Source organism: Protopterus annectens, chromosome 2.part0 (genome assembly GCF_019279795.1).
Source record: "Protopterus annectens isolate FY-2018-M chromosome 2.part0, PAN1.0, whole genome shotgun sequence".
Classification (NCBI taxonomy): Eukaryota; Metazoa; Chordata; order Ceratodontiformes; family Protopteridae; genus Protopterus; species Protopterus annectens.
The window spans coordinates 1,320,864,970-1,320,882,454 of record NC_056728.1 but is presented as its reverse complement, the minus strand read 5'-3'; the positions used below and the strand labels follow the sequence as shown (position 1 = coordinate 1,320,882,454).

Genomic DNA, 17,485 nt, shown 5'->3' with positions numbered 1-17,485 from the left:
TTATAAACGCATTCTATGAACACCTTCAGGAATGCATGGATCATGCAATCCCAAATAAAACCAAGACCCAATCCTCCAAAGGCAGACGTCCTGTCTGGTGGAGCCCAGCCATAAATAAACTATACAATAGAAGGAGGAAGCTATTACATGATAGAGCAAAATCCCAAAAAGCGAAGGCATCTCTGATCAGTATTAGCAAAAAACTACGGGCACTCATAAAATCGTATAAGGCCAGCTTCGAGAGAAAAATTGCACAGGACACTAAGGATAATCACAAGGCTTTCTTTAGTTATGTTAGGAACCTGGGTGGGAATTCCCAGATATGCTCAGAAATAGTCCAAAATGACAAAAAATACATCGAACCCACAGACATTGCCAACATCCTAGCTGACAGGTTCAGCGCAAACTCCCCCACCAAAGGGCAAATATCTATCCCAGCAGAGTGCTGCCCCCCTGACATCTCAGATGCTCAGGTAAGAGCCGCCCTCTCCAAAGCAAAAAACACAGCATCAATGGGACCAGACGGTGTCCCGGGCTGCGTCCTACATGAACTCCAAGAAGAGCTAAACCCAAACATCAAACTACTGTTCAATCTCAGACTTACTACAGGATATGTACCCAAAGAGTGGTGTACAGCAACAGTGGTCCCTCTCCACAAAGGTGGTGCCTCAACGGATCCTGGAAACTATCGCCCCATAAGCCTGACTAGCTTGGTCTGCAAAGCTATGGAAAGGATCATCATGAATCTCATAAATAAAGATATTGGGGACCTACAGACACTGGATCCTACCCAGTTCGGCTTTGTTAAGGGCAGATCCTGCCTCTTAAACCTGGTCGATTTCTTTGAAACAGTCACCAAGGCCATTGACGAGGGGAAGGTGGTCCACACAGCCTACCTGGACCTCGCGAAAGCCTTCGATACAATACCCCACTCGGGCATTATAGATAAGCTCACCAGCTTAAATATAAACCCCTATGTCACTAGATGGGTTGCAAACTGGCTCAAGGACAGAACCCACATGGTTAGAATTGCTGGAGCCATGTCAGACTCCAAACCAGTTACAAGTGGCGTCCCACAAGGCTCAGTCCTGGGACCTCTCTTGTTCGGTATATATTTCTTGGAGGTACAGGCCAACACGGAAGGACTGTGGCTGACCAAGTTCGCAGATGACTGCAAACTGGGCCCCATAATCGACTCTCCAGCCGACACAAGCATCCTCCAAAAGGGCCTCATAGAAACAGACAACTGGTGCCAGAGCCATGGCCTCAAGCTAAACGCCAAAAAGTGTATAGTCATCCCCTTTGGCAAAAACAAAGTGGCCACAAATTACCACATAGGTGGTAATCCATTAAGTACAGAAGAAGTAATTAGGGACCTGGGGACCCAAGTTGATAGCAATCTCTCATTTGACAACCACGTGGCCAAAGTACAATGTACCTTACCAGACACCTGCAGCAACTGGAAAGACCCCAAAAGCACCTCACCAAGAGGATCAAAGGGCTCAAACAGATGCCATAGCCTGCCCAGTTAAAGAAACTCCAGCTCTACTCAGTGGCATACCACCTGCTCAGAGGCGATCTGTGCCTGACGTATAAAGCCATGTCCAACCCGGAATTAATGGACATGCTGCACCTCAGAAAATCCAAATCCCATCGAGCTACGCTCGAGACTTGAACCTCAGCACTGAAATAAATAGGACATGCTGGAGGGACAGATTCATAACCCAGAGGCTCTCTTCACTCTGGAATAAAATCCCAGTCCAGGTTAGGCAGAGTCCCTCATTGACTCTCTTCAAGAGGAATCTTGATGAGTGGATGGGAGATCATAGGTTTACCCCAGGTATCACTTCTGTGTCACTGTTAGACAGAGGCACAGTATACTAACCTCGAAAAAGGGCAAAGCAAAATTAATTTAAAATGGGTGGCGAAAGCCAAACATACTCTGGCTAGGCTTATAAATGCCCTAGAGCAGATAGCCTAGTATGAACCTATATATATATGTGTGTGTGTCAGTCACACTTAGCATTCACAATTTTTTCCAATCCTTCAGTCCTGCTCCTGAAATTATAACCAACCTATTCTTTATCCCATGGCCAGCATAGAGTACAGAACTATTAATAATCTCATGCATTTCCCATTCAGTCTTAAAGCCAACATCTCAAGCAACACCTCTTTTTCTGATTCTTAATCTTTCTTCAATGTGCATTTTATCCAGAAGCAAATACACAGTGTCAACCTCCCTTGCTGTACAATCTAACCCCCTAAAGTACTATACCTTTTTCCCTGTAAAGCAGTCTACATTTAAGTTACCTCTAAATTGTCAGTGCCTACTTTTAAAGGAGAAACATGCAAACAGCCATGCGGCTACTCTGGTTCTGCACAGCATCACTTGACTTCATAATGCATTTATTTATTATTTATTGACTGGGTGAGTGAGCTGGTATACTTACCCTTTTCAGCCATGATCCGATGTTATAGAGCAACTTATACAAACATATATATATGTATGTATATACGCTGATATAGAAAGTAAAACCTATTTGTCCATGAAAGTTTGGAACACAATGCACAATTGGTAAATACAGGTTTACAGGGCTGTACATACTTGGAAAATACAATCTTAAGATAGGTTAAGAGAGAATACAGTTAAGAATACTGGCTTACGTTGAAGAACAGCAGAAAATATATGCACTTGGGTACGAGCTGTTGACTGGAATGCTTCATTGAGTTGTAATAAATAGGTAGTCGCAGTCTTTTTTCCTTCTTTTAATTCTTTTCTGTCCTTTACTACTCTCTGTGATCCCTATGTTCATCATTAGTGATAGTTATACTGTATGCCTTCCTGCATTTCAGCAAAAAGGACAAGTATTTCAACATATCATTTCAGCTGAAATTTCAGCACCTACTTCTTGTTTAAGTGCAGGTAGCTCCTGATGTATAGCCACATACTTTCACCACAAAGTCATAGCCACTTACTGATCCAAATCTCTGTTCTCTATACTAAGTGTTTAATCATCATGAAATCTGAGAATGCTAACAAACTCCTCATATTTCTGTAAAGCTCTCCCATTTTGGGGATCTTCATCTAGAATCAGGTTGGTACATATCCTACCCAGCCAAATTCTTACTCTCTTTCATCCCTTACTCCCAATAGTATGTATAAAAGTATTTCCCAATAACAGTACCTTACTTGACCTATCACTCTTCTTTCTACTTTACCTAGGATTCCAGCCTTTACTGTTGAGGAAGCTTACACTAATTTTCCTTGCCCTAACTTCCTCTTGCCCCTTCAAGGCTACTGCTCTTTTAAGAGGTATCCCCTACTGGTTTCCACCCACTCTTCCCTACATACACTCCTCTTCGACACACACTTCTGACTTTTAATTTAATTAAGAAAAAAAGAAGTTATGTACTTACCATAACATTCCATGTTTATAGTCCATCACGCCTACATTGTTCGGAGACGAACCTCAGCTCCGACTCGGCCGATACTAAAGCTCGAGAGCTTTTACTGGCTCAAGGCTATCCCCTATCCCATGGTGCACCACAGCAATTCTCCAGATCTTGTTTGCAAGAAAGTAACTAAATACATAATAGTGATTATTCTATCAATAACTATGTACATATAAACAAAAAAGGTTTTGTTTTACTATCCATAGCATATGGACAGACAACTATAATAAGGTCAGGCAGCAAAAGGATAGTCCACCAGTTCTTCCAGGATACGGGAAGGGGGAAGGAGGGTGGGACGCAAGAATGTAGGCGAGATGGACTATAAACATGGAATGTTATGGTAAGTACATAACTTCTTTATGTCATGTAGTCCTATCTCGCCGTAATTCTTGCTGGATGGGACAGTGTCCCCAGCACCTTTTTCCCGGGTGGCTCAAGCAAAGCGAGTCTTCAGCACAGTGGACACAAAGGATGACCTGTCTCGGGAGGCCAAATCTAACCTATAATGAGTGACAAAAGTATGACGTCTTACCATTTGTGCAGCAGCTACATGGGCATCAATTGGGTGTTTTCATTTGAAGGCATATAAAGCTGATACTGCTCTAGTTAAATGATATCTTACTTTAGCAGGTAGTTGTTTCCCAAAGCCATATAGACAGAGTTATTTGGAAATGGATAAACCTTTGTTTTTCTCTGAGAAGGAAACAGTAAATTGATTCGATTTCCTGAAACTTTAGTCCTGTGCAGGTAAATCGGAGGATTCTATGGACGTCTAGTTGATGCAGTCTGTATTCTGATTTGTTACCATAATTGGGGAAGAATACTGGTAATTCAATAGTTGTGTTTAGATTATGTTCTGAGCATACCTTACGAAGGAATGAACGATTTAGTTCTTACGGAAACTCTGTCCTTATGAAAAATAATATATGGAGGGTCTAATGGTCAGAGCTTGCAATTCTGAAACCCTCCTAACAGATGTTATAGCTACCAAGAACAATGTCTTCCAAGACCTTCCAACCTATGAACCTATGAACAACAATTTCAATTCAGAAGAAGAAGCTGGTTGGAATGGTGGAGAGATCAATGAGATCAGAACTAAGTTTAAGTCCCAGGGCTCCGGAGGTTGTCTGATTGCAGGTCTGAGAAGGAGGACTCCTTTCAAAAAGGTTTTACAATAAAGAGTGGGACATAATAGAATTTCCCATGTTCCCAAAATGATCATTTGAGATGGCAGCCAAATGAACTCTAATGGTAGCATCTGCAGCTACTTCTTGAAAAATAGATGCGAGAAAGGACAGAATAAAATCTATGGGAGCAGAGTAGGGATCTATGCCTTGTTTTTCCACCCAAATGGAAAACCTTTTCCATTTGCTAAAGTATAATTTTCTGGTGGAAGGTTTGTGGGAAGAAATGAGGATGTGTTTTTCAGTAGGAGAAAGGGATATAAACCTGGCTATTTGTCTAACTGGAGCAGCCATGCTGTCAATTTCAGGGACTGGATGGTAGGATGGAACTATCCCGATTGGTGAATAAGGAGGTCCGGAGATGGTTCCAGAATCCATGGTTCCTCCAAGAGATAAGGCCACAGGAAGGGGAATCAAGACTTGGTGAGGTCAGTAAGGAGCAATGAGGATCAGGGTACTCTTTCAACAGTTTTGTTTTCTGAATCACTTTGGGTATGAGGGGAAGGGTGGAAAAGCGTAAAGAAGCCCGGGAGGCCAATTGTGGACCAGAGTGTCCCTGGGTGACATCCCCGGATGGGGAATGAGGGCAAAGTAGTTGCTGCATTTGGCGTTCATGTGCGTGGTGAATAGATCTCAGCAAGGCTGGCCCCATCAGTAGAAAATCTGTTATGCAACTTCTGTTTTCAGGGACCACTCGTGAGGCATCAGAATTGCTCGACTCAGTTTGTCTGCTATCACATTGGACTTCCCCAGAATGTGCGTTGCTACCAGAAAATGTTGAGAGTCCATCGCCCATTTCCATACTCTTTGTGCCTCTCGACAAATTGGGTAGGAATTGGTTCCCCCTTGCTTGTTTATGTACCACACTACTGACATGTTGTCTGATTGAATTGCAATTGTTCCGGTAGGAAGAGAACTGTGAAGTGCTTGCAGCGTGTATAGCACTGCTCTCATCTCCAGAACATTTATGTGCAAGTGGTTCTCGTGATCCTGCCAGATACCTTGGACTGTCATTCCCAGATAATGCCCCCCCACCCACCCTATCTGGGAAGTGTCCATGGTCAAGACTGCATTTTGATGAGGGAGAACAAAGGGATGACCTACATAACGCTGGTCTGTATGTAACCACCATGTTAGATCCTTTTTGCAGGAATTTGTAATGATTATTTGGTGGGACAAGGGTAGATCCTGCATTGACCACTTGGCAAATAGCCACTGAAGCACTCTCATGTGTAGACGGGCTAGGGGAACTAAAAGAATGGTAGATGCCATAGTACCTAGAACTTGAATAACTATTCTGGCTTGTACTTTGTCTTTAGTCAGCAGAAGTCTGAGTTGGTTGTGTAACGATTCTATCCTTTCTGGAGTCAGTTTTGCTGTCATGGTGGTTTAGTCTAGATCTGAGCCTAAGAAAACAATACGCTGCGATAGAGATAAGGCAGATTTATTTAGATTTACTGTAATTCCTAATCTGGCGCACAAGGATAAAGTCTCATCCCTGGCTCGGATTAGTTGGTACTTGGTGGTAGCAGTGAGGAGCCAGTCGTCTAAGTATGGAAACACCCGGAATCCCTAACATCTCAGGTGAGCCGTGACCACCGCCATACATTTGGTGAACACTCTGGGGGCTGTAGTGAGGCCAAAGGGCAGTGCTCAAAATCGAAAATGACTGGCTCCCAGCTGAAAGCATGGGTGTCTTCTGGAGCGCCTGTCCATTTTGATATGGTCGTACATGTCCTGAAGATCTATGGAGCACATCCAATTGTCTTTTCCGATAAACAGAAGAATTGACTGCAGAGTGATCATTCAGAACTTTGATTTTTTACAGACTTGTTCAGTTTGCTGAGATCTAGAATTGATCTCCAGTCCCCGGTTCTTTTTGGAACTAAAAAGAATCGTAAGTTGAAGACCCTATTTGCTCTGTCGGGACTTCTTGGATGACTTTTTTTTTTTGTAGCAACGAGATGACCTCTAATGTTGCACGGTCTATCAGATTGGATGGTACATCTGGTAAGACCAATTTGTAGGGGGATCAGAAATAAAAGGAATGAGGTAACCTTTGGTAATTATATTTTGTACCCATCGATCTTGAGAAATTGGTAGCCAGGCTCTTGGGTACAGTGAGAGACGACCCCCGACTGCCTCCAGAGATGGACAGTTGGGCAATCCTTCAGGGGCAATGAAAGGGCTGATCAGAGAAAGCATCTTTATCACCCTGGTGTTGCGGAACCCCTCTGCCACGAGAGCGGCGTCTTCCATTATAACCTCCCCCTCTGCCTCTAGGGGAGGGCTGACCATGTGCTTGAGGGAAACCTTTTTGGGATTTACTGAACCACATTTTTCCTCCGGTTTGACCCTTGGGATAGGGTCTGGAAGGAAGGGAAAAACGGGCTCCCACAGCAGATAAGGTTTTCCTTTCCTGCTCGCACCTGGTCAAAGTCTCTTTTACCTAAAGTCCAAAAAGAGTGGAACCATCAAAGGGGACATTGGTAAAGGAAGACTTGAAGGACACCGTAAAACTGCATAGACACATCCAGGAATGTCTCCTAAGAGATATTCCTGATGCGGCCGCCCTACTCGCTCCATCAGCTGCGTAAGAAATCAGCCTCATGGAAGAATTAGCAATAGAGGTAAGGGTAGAGAGCTGCGAAAATACCTTGTCAGCGGATCCCGAAGGTACTGAACCATGAAGGGTATCTCCAAACTCTTTTAGGAGATCCCTTTGTAGCCTAGTAAAATGGGAGAGGTAGTTCAGCAATCATAAGGTAAAAGCCACTGAAGAAAAGGTACGCTTTCCATACCTATCCATCGTCCTGGACTCTATTAGGAGGATGAATATTTGAGGATGTCTCAGATAACTCCTTCTTTGTGGCTGCTGCCACCACCATAGCATCCACAGGTACTCCTTTGGTTAGAAAGGTTTTGTCTCCTGGAGCAGGAATAAACTTATTAGGCCTCCTTGGAACAGGCTCCACTGTGTCCAGAGAGGTCCGAGCGTTTCGAGATATGACCCCTAACAGCTGGTCATATGGCGGGGTGTCACCCAGGAGGTGGAAGGTCAGGAACCAAAAACCTCAAGGTACACTGATTCATCCTCAGTAGGTTAGAGGTCTTCCAATCACCCCTCTGTCTAAGGATTTCTAAGATGTCCGCAAAACAGACATCCTCAGAGGGGGATCTTGGGGACCTTTCTGACTCATCGAAATCAGTGTCAGAAGTGACCGACTCGGGTGAGTCAATATGCTTCCTCTTGCAGACTTTCTCCCTAGGGACCTCCCCAGTGGGGTAATCTAAGGAGGTTACAGAAGTGGGGACACCTCCTATGGGGCTCCGGTTCCCTATGCGTAGGGCCAGGCGGGGGAGAAGAGGCTGCTACCTGCTGCTGGAGGGACGTCGGGTCCAATGGCAGGGCTTATGCACTTGAAAAAGCTCTCTCTATTGCCTCAAAAGCCTTACCACCCCACTCCGAAGAAGATCTCCACACCGAGGAAGCAGAAGGTCGACTCCGAACCGGAGGAGCAGGTTCCGAAGAGGATGTGGGAGACGAGCTCACACGAGCCAAAGCACCAAGAGGGAGAGTCAGATCAGAAGAAAAAACGGGGCGACTATCCCTCCTGGAGTCGACCAGAGAGAGTCGGCTCACAGACCCCTCGGCTCCAGACTGAGCCGATAAAGTCAGAGTTATCGGTTCTGAGAAAGCAAGAAGAGTTCTCAGAACAGAGGGTTCCAACACAATATGATCCGAAACATTAGACTCCGAAAGCGAAGCAGTCGGAGGAGGAACAGTAGACTGAGGCTGGGACGGATCCGAAACCTTTGGGTCTGGAGAGGCTAACATTTTTGCCAGCGCCGGATTGCAGAGCAGCTGCTTCACCACCCTCTGTACATCTTCATCAGATAGTGTCCTGGAGGAACGGGTGGAGATAGATGGAGATCTCCTCCTTTCCAGAATAGGAGATCTTAATGTTGGTAACAATGGTTTCAAGATAGGTGAATGTCTCGACAAAGATTGCCTTGGAGCCGATGAAACAGATGGCACCAAGACCGAAGAAGCAGAATCGGAGCCAGAACTCCTTGGCTCCGCTTTTGACTTTTTTGTTGGTTCCAAAGCAGGAGCCGATGGAGATTTCCTTTTTTAATTTTTAGAGACCGTCTGACCTTGTTCCAGCTGTTCTTGGAAGAAACTTCTCATCAGACCCCTATCAATGTTTTCTTTTGCGTTCATTAAGAACTCTGGTGCTGAACTCATGACAAAAGGTACAGGGTTCTTGCCAATGAGCTTCTCCAAAACTGGTGTGACTGTCAGTCAATGACATCTTCTGAGAACATTTATCACACTTTTTGAAGCCAGAAGGGTGGTGTTCTCTATATTCTCTATCTTTATCCTTTGACATTTTGAATGAAACAAAGACAGCAATAAGGTACAACAATAAACAATTATTATTATTAATATATATATATATATATATATATATATATATATATATATATATATATATTTATATATAGAGAGAGAGAGAAGAAAACTAGCACACAAAGAGGAAGGCCCTCTAATTTAAATGAGCAACTATGGCCCTCTAACTTAAATGGACTGTACAATCCTAAGAGAAAGGGGCAAGGGATTCTAACATTCACGCAATCAATCTAGAATAATAAATGTAAAAACTATTATTGAGAAAGAATAAGAAATATAGCAAAAATATCAAAAATTCCACTTAGCCAATGAGCCAGTAAAGAAGACAACCTCAAAGCTTTCTCGGCAAACGAGATCTGGGGAATTGCCGTGGTGCACCATGGGACAGGGGATAGCCTCATGCCAGTAAAAGCTCTCGAGCTTATCGGCCGAGTCGGAGCCGAGGTTCAGCTCCGAACCCATCCAGCAAGAATTATGGTGAGATAGGACTACATAGCATCATGTTATTTTTCCTGTGGAACCAAGTAAAGGAATAAGCTTCAGACAAGGCAATAAGGACAGAGCAGGAAGTTTTTATACTGCATTTTACATCTGCAGAGGAACACAGTCTGGCAATTTTACAAAGGGAAATTTTAAGAATCATCAAGTAAGGGAGGGAAGTTATTGTTCACCTGCCACAGAACAAACTTTATAAAAATAACTACTGTTTTAAGGCATGCCAAGCAACATCCAGGTGCAAAGTACTAAAACTAATACATAAGGACTCAGTCATGACTGACATTGGCGACTGAAAAAGCTAAGACTGTTCTCTGTTGCATACCGCTTTCTCAGAGGCGATCTCTGTCTAACGTACAGAGCCATGTCCAACCCAGAATTGTTGAACATGCTCCATCTTAGCAAAACCAAATCTAGTCGAGCTACACGCTCTAGGGATATAAACCTTAGCACAACAATGAATAGAACATGCTGGAGGGATAGATTCCCTTCGCAGAGACTTCCCTTACTATGGAACAGGGTCCCGATCTACATAAGACAGAGCCCCTCACTATCACTCCAAGAGGAACCTTAATGAGTGGATGGGCAACAGAAGGTTCACACCGGGAATCACACCAACAGCACTACTAGATAGGGGCCAAGGGTACTAGCTGCTAGTACAAGGGTCTAGGGTACTACTAAAGGGGCGGTGAATACCGCACAACGTGGCTGGGTTAATATATGCCTTCGGGCAGATAGCCCAGTACCAACCTATGAGCAAATAACTAGAAGCTCAACCTTTGGCTTGAGACCTGTTTTTCTTGGTTAATTCTGTCAAGGCTACGATTAATGCAAGTATACCACCACTAAAATGATTCTGAGAGATATATTATCACAGTAAGGCTGTGCACTGGAAAAATCGATCATTTTGAAGTGTTGGAGAAAACTTTTAAGAATTCTATCGACTGCAAGAGCAAATCAGTCAAAAACTAAGGAAATAAACCCAGAATGTTCACTTTAAGATCTGAGAGTAAACTCAAAACGGTTTGGCCACATAATATGAAAAAAAAAGACTTGCTACAAAAGTCACTGATACTGTGAAAGATTAAAGGTAAAATAAGAAGGGAACAACAAAGACTAAAATGGACAGACAGCATTAATGAAGTAAAGAATATGAATTTTTAAGAACTTAAAGAACCAGTTGTTGATAGACAGGCCTGGTGTGCTAAAGTCCTTGAGCGCCTGAAGAACCAGACTGTATTAAATGACTAAAGAGCACCCACAATAAACAAAATCACCAATTTGGTTATTAATTAGCACAGGGTTAAATGTTCAGTATTTCTGCAGTTTTATCCTACTTGCACATTTGCATGATCTTCAATTCTTGCAAACTTGTTTCAGCATTTTGAGTGCTGAATACAGTCACAACAGAGAAGTGATCCCTCAAGTTGGAGTACCATGAACAGGCAGTGCTGCTAACATGCTTGCAGATGTACACAACATCCTGACTAGTGAAGACAGATGAACAGAAGACGTGGGCTTACTATCCGGTAACTACCACTTACCTTTCCCCAGCATATCACACTTAGGATCTGGTGACTCTCACAACAACCCTTGTGGTTCACAACATGGATGTAGGTCTGTCAGCTAGAAAAGAGCTGTCAACAGTGTCTACAATGCTAACATGTGCAGTTCTCTACAGAAAGGGAGAAGTGTGAAAAGGAGATTTAACTGAGTAATGGGGGGAGGGTTGCAACTTTCTACATGGATTATTGTTCCTTTAATGCACTAATACAAAATATATGTTTTTTTTTTGATCAACAGCACCTTTGTTTTGGAAAAAGTCTTACATCAAGCTGTCAGCAAATGCCCGCTCTATAAGTAATGAATGTTACAAGTGTACTCACAAAATAAAACCTCAGAAGCTATATAGTAAGCAAATCCTAAACTCTAAGACTGGCATGAATAAATATTACCATATATACTGTGTGGTTAAACACTTATTTTCTTTTGTTTATACATAATGATTTAGAATTCTTCAGTTATTAAAACATAAATCATGCACTTAAACTATCTTCAAAACAATTTCCTGCATGGACAATGAACCACTCAATGATAAGCACAATTTTTATATCTAGTATTTAAAATACTACAGTTCATATCTGAATGTTCAATCTAAATATGCACTTCCCAGTACTGCAACAGCACAGTAAATGGCTATTCAGTAGTACAAACTTTCCTGAGGAGCTGTTTACCCTGGTAGTCCACAGAGGCTCATTACTGAAAATGAAAAACGGAGTAAATCCACCATTATGCTAGCATCAATGTGTGGCTTAAAAAAATTGTCAAGCAAGTGGCAGTATTTAAATAAGAAAATCTCAGGTCTTACCTAAAAAAGGTATAGCCAAGCTCCACTGGTGCAGGAGTATAAAACCCTGACTACAACAAAGAAGGTTTGTTCAGTGGCTCAGGAATCTGCTGGAAGCAGGCATGAAAAGGACAGGAGTGCCAATTCTGGGGTCAGACCAAGGCCATCCAGTGCCAGAATCCCCTGAAGGAGAGGATTCTATCCAAAGAAATGCCTTGCAGTAGGCAGTCAGCCACCAAGCCACTTTTGTGGATACCTTCACAGCAGGTACGTGAGAACATGCACTCACAAGATGAAAGGCAAAGTGTCACCCACAGCAGTGCAGGTCACATGTTTCCCCACTAAGGGCAGGAGTCATGGCTTACATAATATGCTCTTAATGCCAATGAAAGCCAACCCCACCAATACATCTTGGCGCCTGGATGATGCCCCCCCCCCCCCAAATGGCTTTATATATACCTAACAAAGCTATAAATGCATACACAAAACCAGTCTTACCTTTGTGTTTCCAAAAAAGTCTTTGTATTCTTTCAGTAGTTTCTGATTCTTAAACATATCTGTGGATGAGAAAACTAAGATAATAGTCAAAACTGGGTATCAATAATGAAAGAAACAAACATGTTGTGCTCTTGTAAAAGTTTTATATAAAAAAAATCTGTTTAAGGAGGAAACATTTAAGTTGGTACTCACCATGCTGTACAGATGTGAGGATGCTCACCATAACCATAAATGTTCAAAGAGGAGCGATCACTGCTGCAGGGCATTCTTGAGATGAATAGGATTAAGCTGCAGGCAGACGTAAATTTTCTGAATAGATCCTAAATCCAGACAGATGCCCCTAGTGGGTGCAAGATTATTCTCTGATGCTGAGCCATAAGAAAGAAGCTTTGCTGGAAAGAGCAGACCAAACCATGGTATTTTTCTGTTCCTTTTTGGTACTAACAGGTAGGCACAGAGCAATCTGCCCGCAAATGTTCCCAGATACTAACCCTGAGGCCTGATCTATCTAAAATGCATACACTAAAATTCTAAGTGGAGAAAGTGTGCACTCTTCTAATTTTAGTGAGAGAATAAATGGGATGAAAAATACTGGCAAGGTACCACACCGTCCTCACACTCTTACAGAATATACTGGTTAATGCTAAAGTGATTTTGGCAGGCCTGATGTACTGTCAGTCACTGGGGATGTGTCAGTCACTGGGGATGGAGGACAAGAAATTCTCTTGCAGCAACGATCCTATCAAAACATTTCTAAAGCTTTGCTACGTTCTTTAATAAGGATCACTGCTGCAAGTTAGGGAAAGTTTGAAGTGGTGTAGTGCAGTGATTGTCCCTGAACATAAGTTGATGGCCTACCACAAGCAGCAAACCATGTCCTACCCCTTGACTGGGCATCTAGTTCATAGTTTTTAGAAAAGGTGTGAATGGATATCCAGGAGTCAGCCTCAAAAATACTATGGCCAAATATTTCTAAAAAAAGGTGGCAGCAGCATCAGCAGCTGATGTGGATTAACATGCTTTATTTGTCCCACTGAGACTTTGCCATACTTGTCACAGCAGAATATTATGCAGTTGGCCAGCCATGTGGAAGATAATGTCTTCTCAGTTAATGGGTGCTTCTGCTTGCCTACCATAAGCAAAAGGTCTGTCAATCTGAAATCCTTAGTTCTACTGGCATAATACCTTAGTCGGTTGTGCATGCCCACTGTGTGCAAAATTGTCACCCCTTAGATTTTGTGCAGTAACTAGACAGAATGGCTTGAGGGACAATTCAGAAACCACCTTAGACATAAAAGCAAGTACAGTCTTCAAGGACCACATGTTCTTGTGGCAGACTGCATAAGGTTCCCATCAACTCTGAGCTTGCAGTTTGTACAGCCTTCTAAATGAGGTAAGTGCTGTCAAGAAAAGAGACCAAAAACAGTTCTAGCCTATGGCAGACCCATTTCTCTGTAAAGTCAAAAAGCTGGCTCTTCTCAACACCAGCTTGTGGGGGAAGCAAGTTAAGTCGCTACTAGTTCTCAAATCATCATGATAGGTCAGCATAGGTGGTAGAAATGAGTACCTCCACTCCTCTGCTGATGTTCAATGTCAGTGTTGTACTGTCTGTTATCATCTCTGACAGAAATGACAGCATGACATAGTAGATAGCATTAACTTCTTTCACAATGATGGGATCTGTCTGCTATCTGAGTAGAAATCTTCAACTTGAAATGGTTTATAATGGGTCCCCAGGCATAGCTCATATGTGGTCATGACCTATAGTCAATATAAGAAGGGAGGGAGGGAGGTGAACTGAGAAATGGAGGCCCTGTGTTTAGAAAAAAGATTTGGATGTGCCACCACTGAATTCTTTGATGACTGCAGGGATCAGTAGAAGAGTGTGGTTCATGGGACAAGTATGCTGCTTCGAGAAGATCTTAGGGTAACTTTGTATTTCTGCTGTGTGCAGTCTGGCAATTTGTATCATTAGAAAAGAGGGTGACATGCAACCATGGTATTTAGGAAGGTTTCACTGTTAAGGTGGTGTTGCCTTAAATTGTGAAGAAAGAAATCCTTCATTAGCTGCCCTTGGAGATGGGGCCTCTGAACCTTTTCATGTTTAGATGGCCCTTGTAATTTGCTGTGAAGGGAATCGGTTGGATTTCTATGCGTTCAGTTAATGTACACTACACTAACGCAATTGTTACGTAGAAGCAGTTTTTAGACCTCTATCCCTATGGCTGGAGGGACTGGATCTCCCTCTCTCATTTGCTGTCTGTTACTTTGCCTCTAACTGCCTACAATGTCATTACATTTTTTTTTACTTTCTATTTGTGAGCTGGGTAGCTGGGCCAGTCAAATGACCCCTTTCAGCCACAACCAAGGCCAAACAATAAAATCAGTCTGCTATCAAGTTTTATGTTTATCTGAAATGTAACAAAGTGGAATGCACATACAGTAAATGCAATAAAGTGTACAATATTTACAAAGATTAAACTACATGTATAAAATGATCATGCAGGGATAGTACACAATGGTGTTTTTAAGAATGAAGGCCATAGCATCAAAACATGGTTGATTACATCTGGCCTGTTATGTGTGTCATTTAAAAGTAATGGTCCTGCAAAATGTTCTCACTATGGTTTAAACTGACCAAAGGAGAAACTGTAAAGTAACTGAAGAGCTGTTACTGCTAATAAAAAGTAAGGTGTCATGGTGGTGTTTGACAGCAACCTAAGGGCGAAGATGTTGAGGAACAACAGTTTGTAAATTATTACGAAATACAGAGAAGTGGCTCTCTGGGTGAAAAAGACTATGCTAGTCTCAATACAGAATGACCTTGTACACTCCTGTCATCTCCTAATTCTTCACTCCTCAGACAACCTTATTTTGGGTTCTGGTTTTGACAGATTTGTGAAGTGACACACAGAGAAGTTCTGCAATTTGTTGGTGCTGAATGACTGGCCTAGAGCTATTACTGGATGAACATACTTTAATTTTGGAATGAGAACATGTTTTCCTATAAACTGTCTAGCTTCAGGAGAAAGTACCACTAGAAGATGAAAGGAAGGTGGATTAGATACAGAAATGGGGGAAGTACACAGGCTGATAAGTACTGATGGGGAGATACCAGTAAGGGGTAGGTTAACAAGAAAGTCTGATGAAGGAGGATCATTAGGATGGGTGGGACTGGTAAAGAGCTGACAGAGGTAATGCAGGCTGACAACACATCTTATAGTTTTTTTCTAAGATTATAACCAGTCAAGGCTGAGATTTCCAAAAATTATAACATTATTTTTGTGTAACTATGTAGCCAGTGATCTTGTTCATTTATTTTCCTATAAAAGGGACAAACTTTTGATGAGTAATTCCTTGAATACCTTTGTACAGAAAATCAGATCTGCATTTGACTAACTGAAGTTTTGCCCTTCCTCAGTTTTTAAATAACTTCAGAGGAAGCATCCCAAAAACTCTTATCTAAGGAAGTACTAACGAGCTATCCTTTGACAGCATCTGGGAAAATGGATGCAGAGCAAAGCACCTGTCCTAAGAAGAGATTCTGAAGCAGCAGTCCTGAAGCAAGTATCCACTGTATCATAACTGCACTTTTAATATGCATTCCCCCTTATGCTCCAGTCTAACCTACCTTAGTAATCTTGTCCTTAAGAGAGACATCAGACATGTCCTCAGTCTATCAACCTGTCTGATTATGTTTCCTCCAGTACTGCACCATATCAGTTTGATAATCAATGGCCTTCATGCCTGAAGTGGCAAAAGTATAGACCTTCTTGCTTCTCCAGTATAAAATTATTCTCTGTCACAGGATAGATAATTAAAGTCTGGGTTAAGCTTACTCTCTTTAGGTTCTTCCAAACATCTTACAGCAAGACCTGCAACTGTTTTTTCACATAAATATTAATGTTATTCCTGCTCATGGTAAAACATTAAGGGTTAGGGGATGGGAGTCCTATTCCAATGGGCCATGAAGGAACCAATCTTCAAAGGCCTCAGTAATATGGCGGACAGCAGAAGACTCAGTATCTCAGTCCTTACAAGTTCTTTGTGTTGCTTCACTAGTTGAAGACAGCTCCCTATCCCCCACAACTTAATTATTTCATGAGGTTGAACAAGTCCACCTTGGTAATAGCCCTATGGTGGACAACATGCTCATAAACAATCATCCTCTTCCTTTACTGAATTAGGAGAACAGTATGTAAAGGTAGCCTCTTGCTCATTTCTGCTCACCTTAACCAAGGGCAAAATGAGTGAAACTGGTATATCTTTCTAGTAATACAAAGTATTCCTCAGGAAATACTTTGCAGTCAAAGCTTACAGGAAACCCCTAAGGCATCTGTATGTTTGATGTCTGGTCCTGAGGTGTTCGAGCACCTTTCCCAGAATACAAATGCTTCTCTATTGTCAGATACCTGTAAAAGTGAAACCAGACTGAGTGGTCACAACACACAAAAGCAGGCTATTCATTTGCAACTGGCAGCCTGAAAAGTCTTTATGGCTCAGCCAGTGAGTTTTCATAAACTCCCACTGCAAAAGACTATAATCATATAGCAAGGCATGTGCTTCCCCATATCTTTAAATCCTGACTCCAAACTCCAAGATGTAAGTTTTAAAGCAACTAAACAGTTACCTAATCATCAGCTTGGTTACCATATCACCACATGTGCTTTAGCAGATTCAGCCTCTCCACTTAAAGCATCTTCAAATCTCCTAAGTAGGAAAGGGTGATCTATACTCACAGTGGGCCTAGTGGATGCAATCCCAGGTGAGTCGTGCATGCATGTGTGTCTGTTTGTGTGGCCTCAACAGCACCTCCCCTATTTGGTGCCAGCTACTACCTCAGAAGAGAGAACTTTTTTTTCCCCTGCATCTTCCCTTTTGGACGCCATCATCCAGACAGCTATTTTAGAGATCCCCCTTTTATTCCTGGCTTCCAGTTCTACCACAGAAGCCTGATTAGTAAGTGCACGAGAACACATGTTCACTGACACGTGTGTGCTCATACTCCTGGCTACAGTGAACACTTCTTGATGGGTGTGCCTGCCTTCACCTTTGTACTGTTCTACCATGACAACTAGTCATTCAGTAGGTGTG

General features: G+C 42.4%; 1 protein-coding gene across 3 annotated transcripts in view; it reads right to left on the bottom strand.

Moving 5' to 3' along the window:
* The window catches only part of SLC30A9 (solute carrier family 30 member 9), a 1,654,027-nt gene that overhangs the window by 860,073 nt on the left and 776,469 nt on the right, over positions 1-17,485 (bottom strand). For 2 of the 3 annotated variants that reach the window (XM_044061511.1, XM_044061512.1), the window contains one exon: positions 12,392-12,465. In XM_044061511.1, coding sequence (XP_043917446.1) covers positions 12,392-12,465 — 74 coding nt within the window. The remainder of the gene's footprint in view (positions 1-12,391; positions 12,466-17,485) is intronic. The other variant, XM_044061513.1, reaches the window with a different exon arrangement.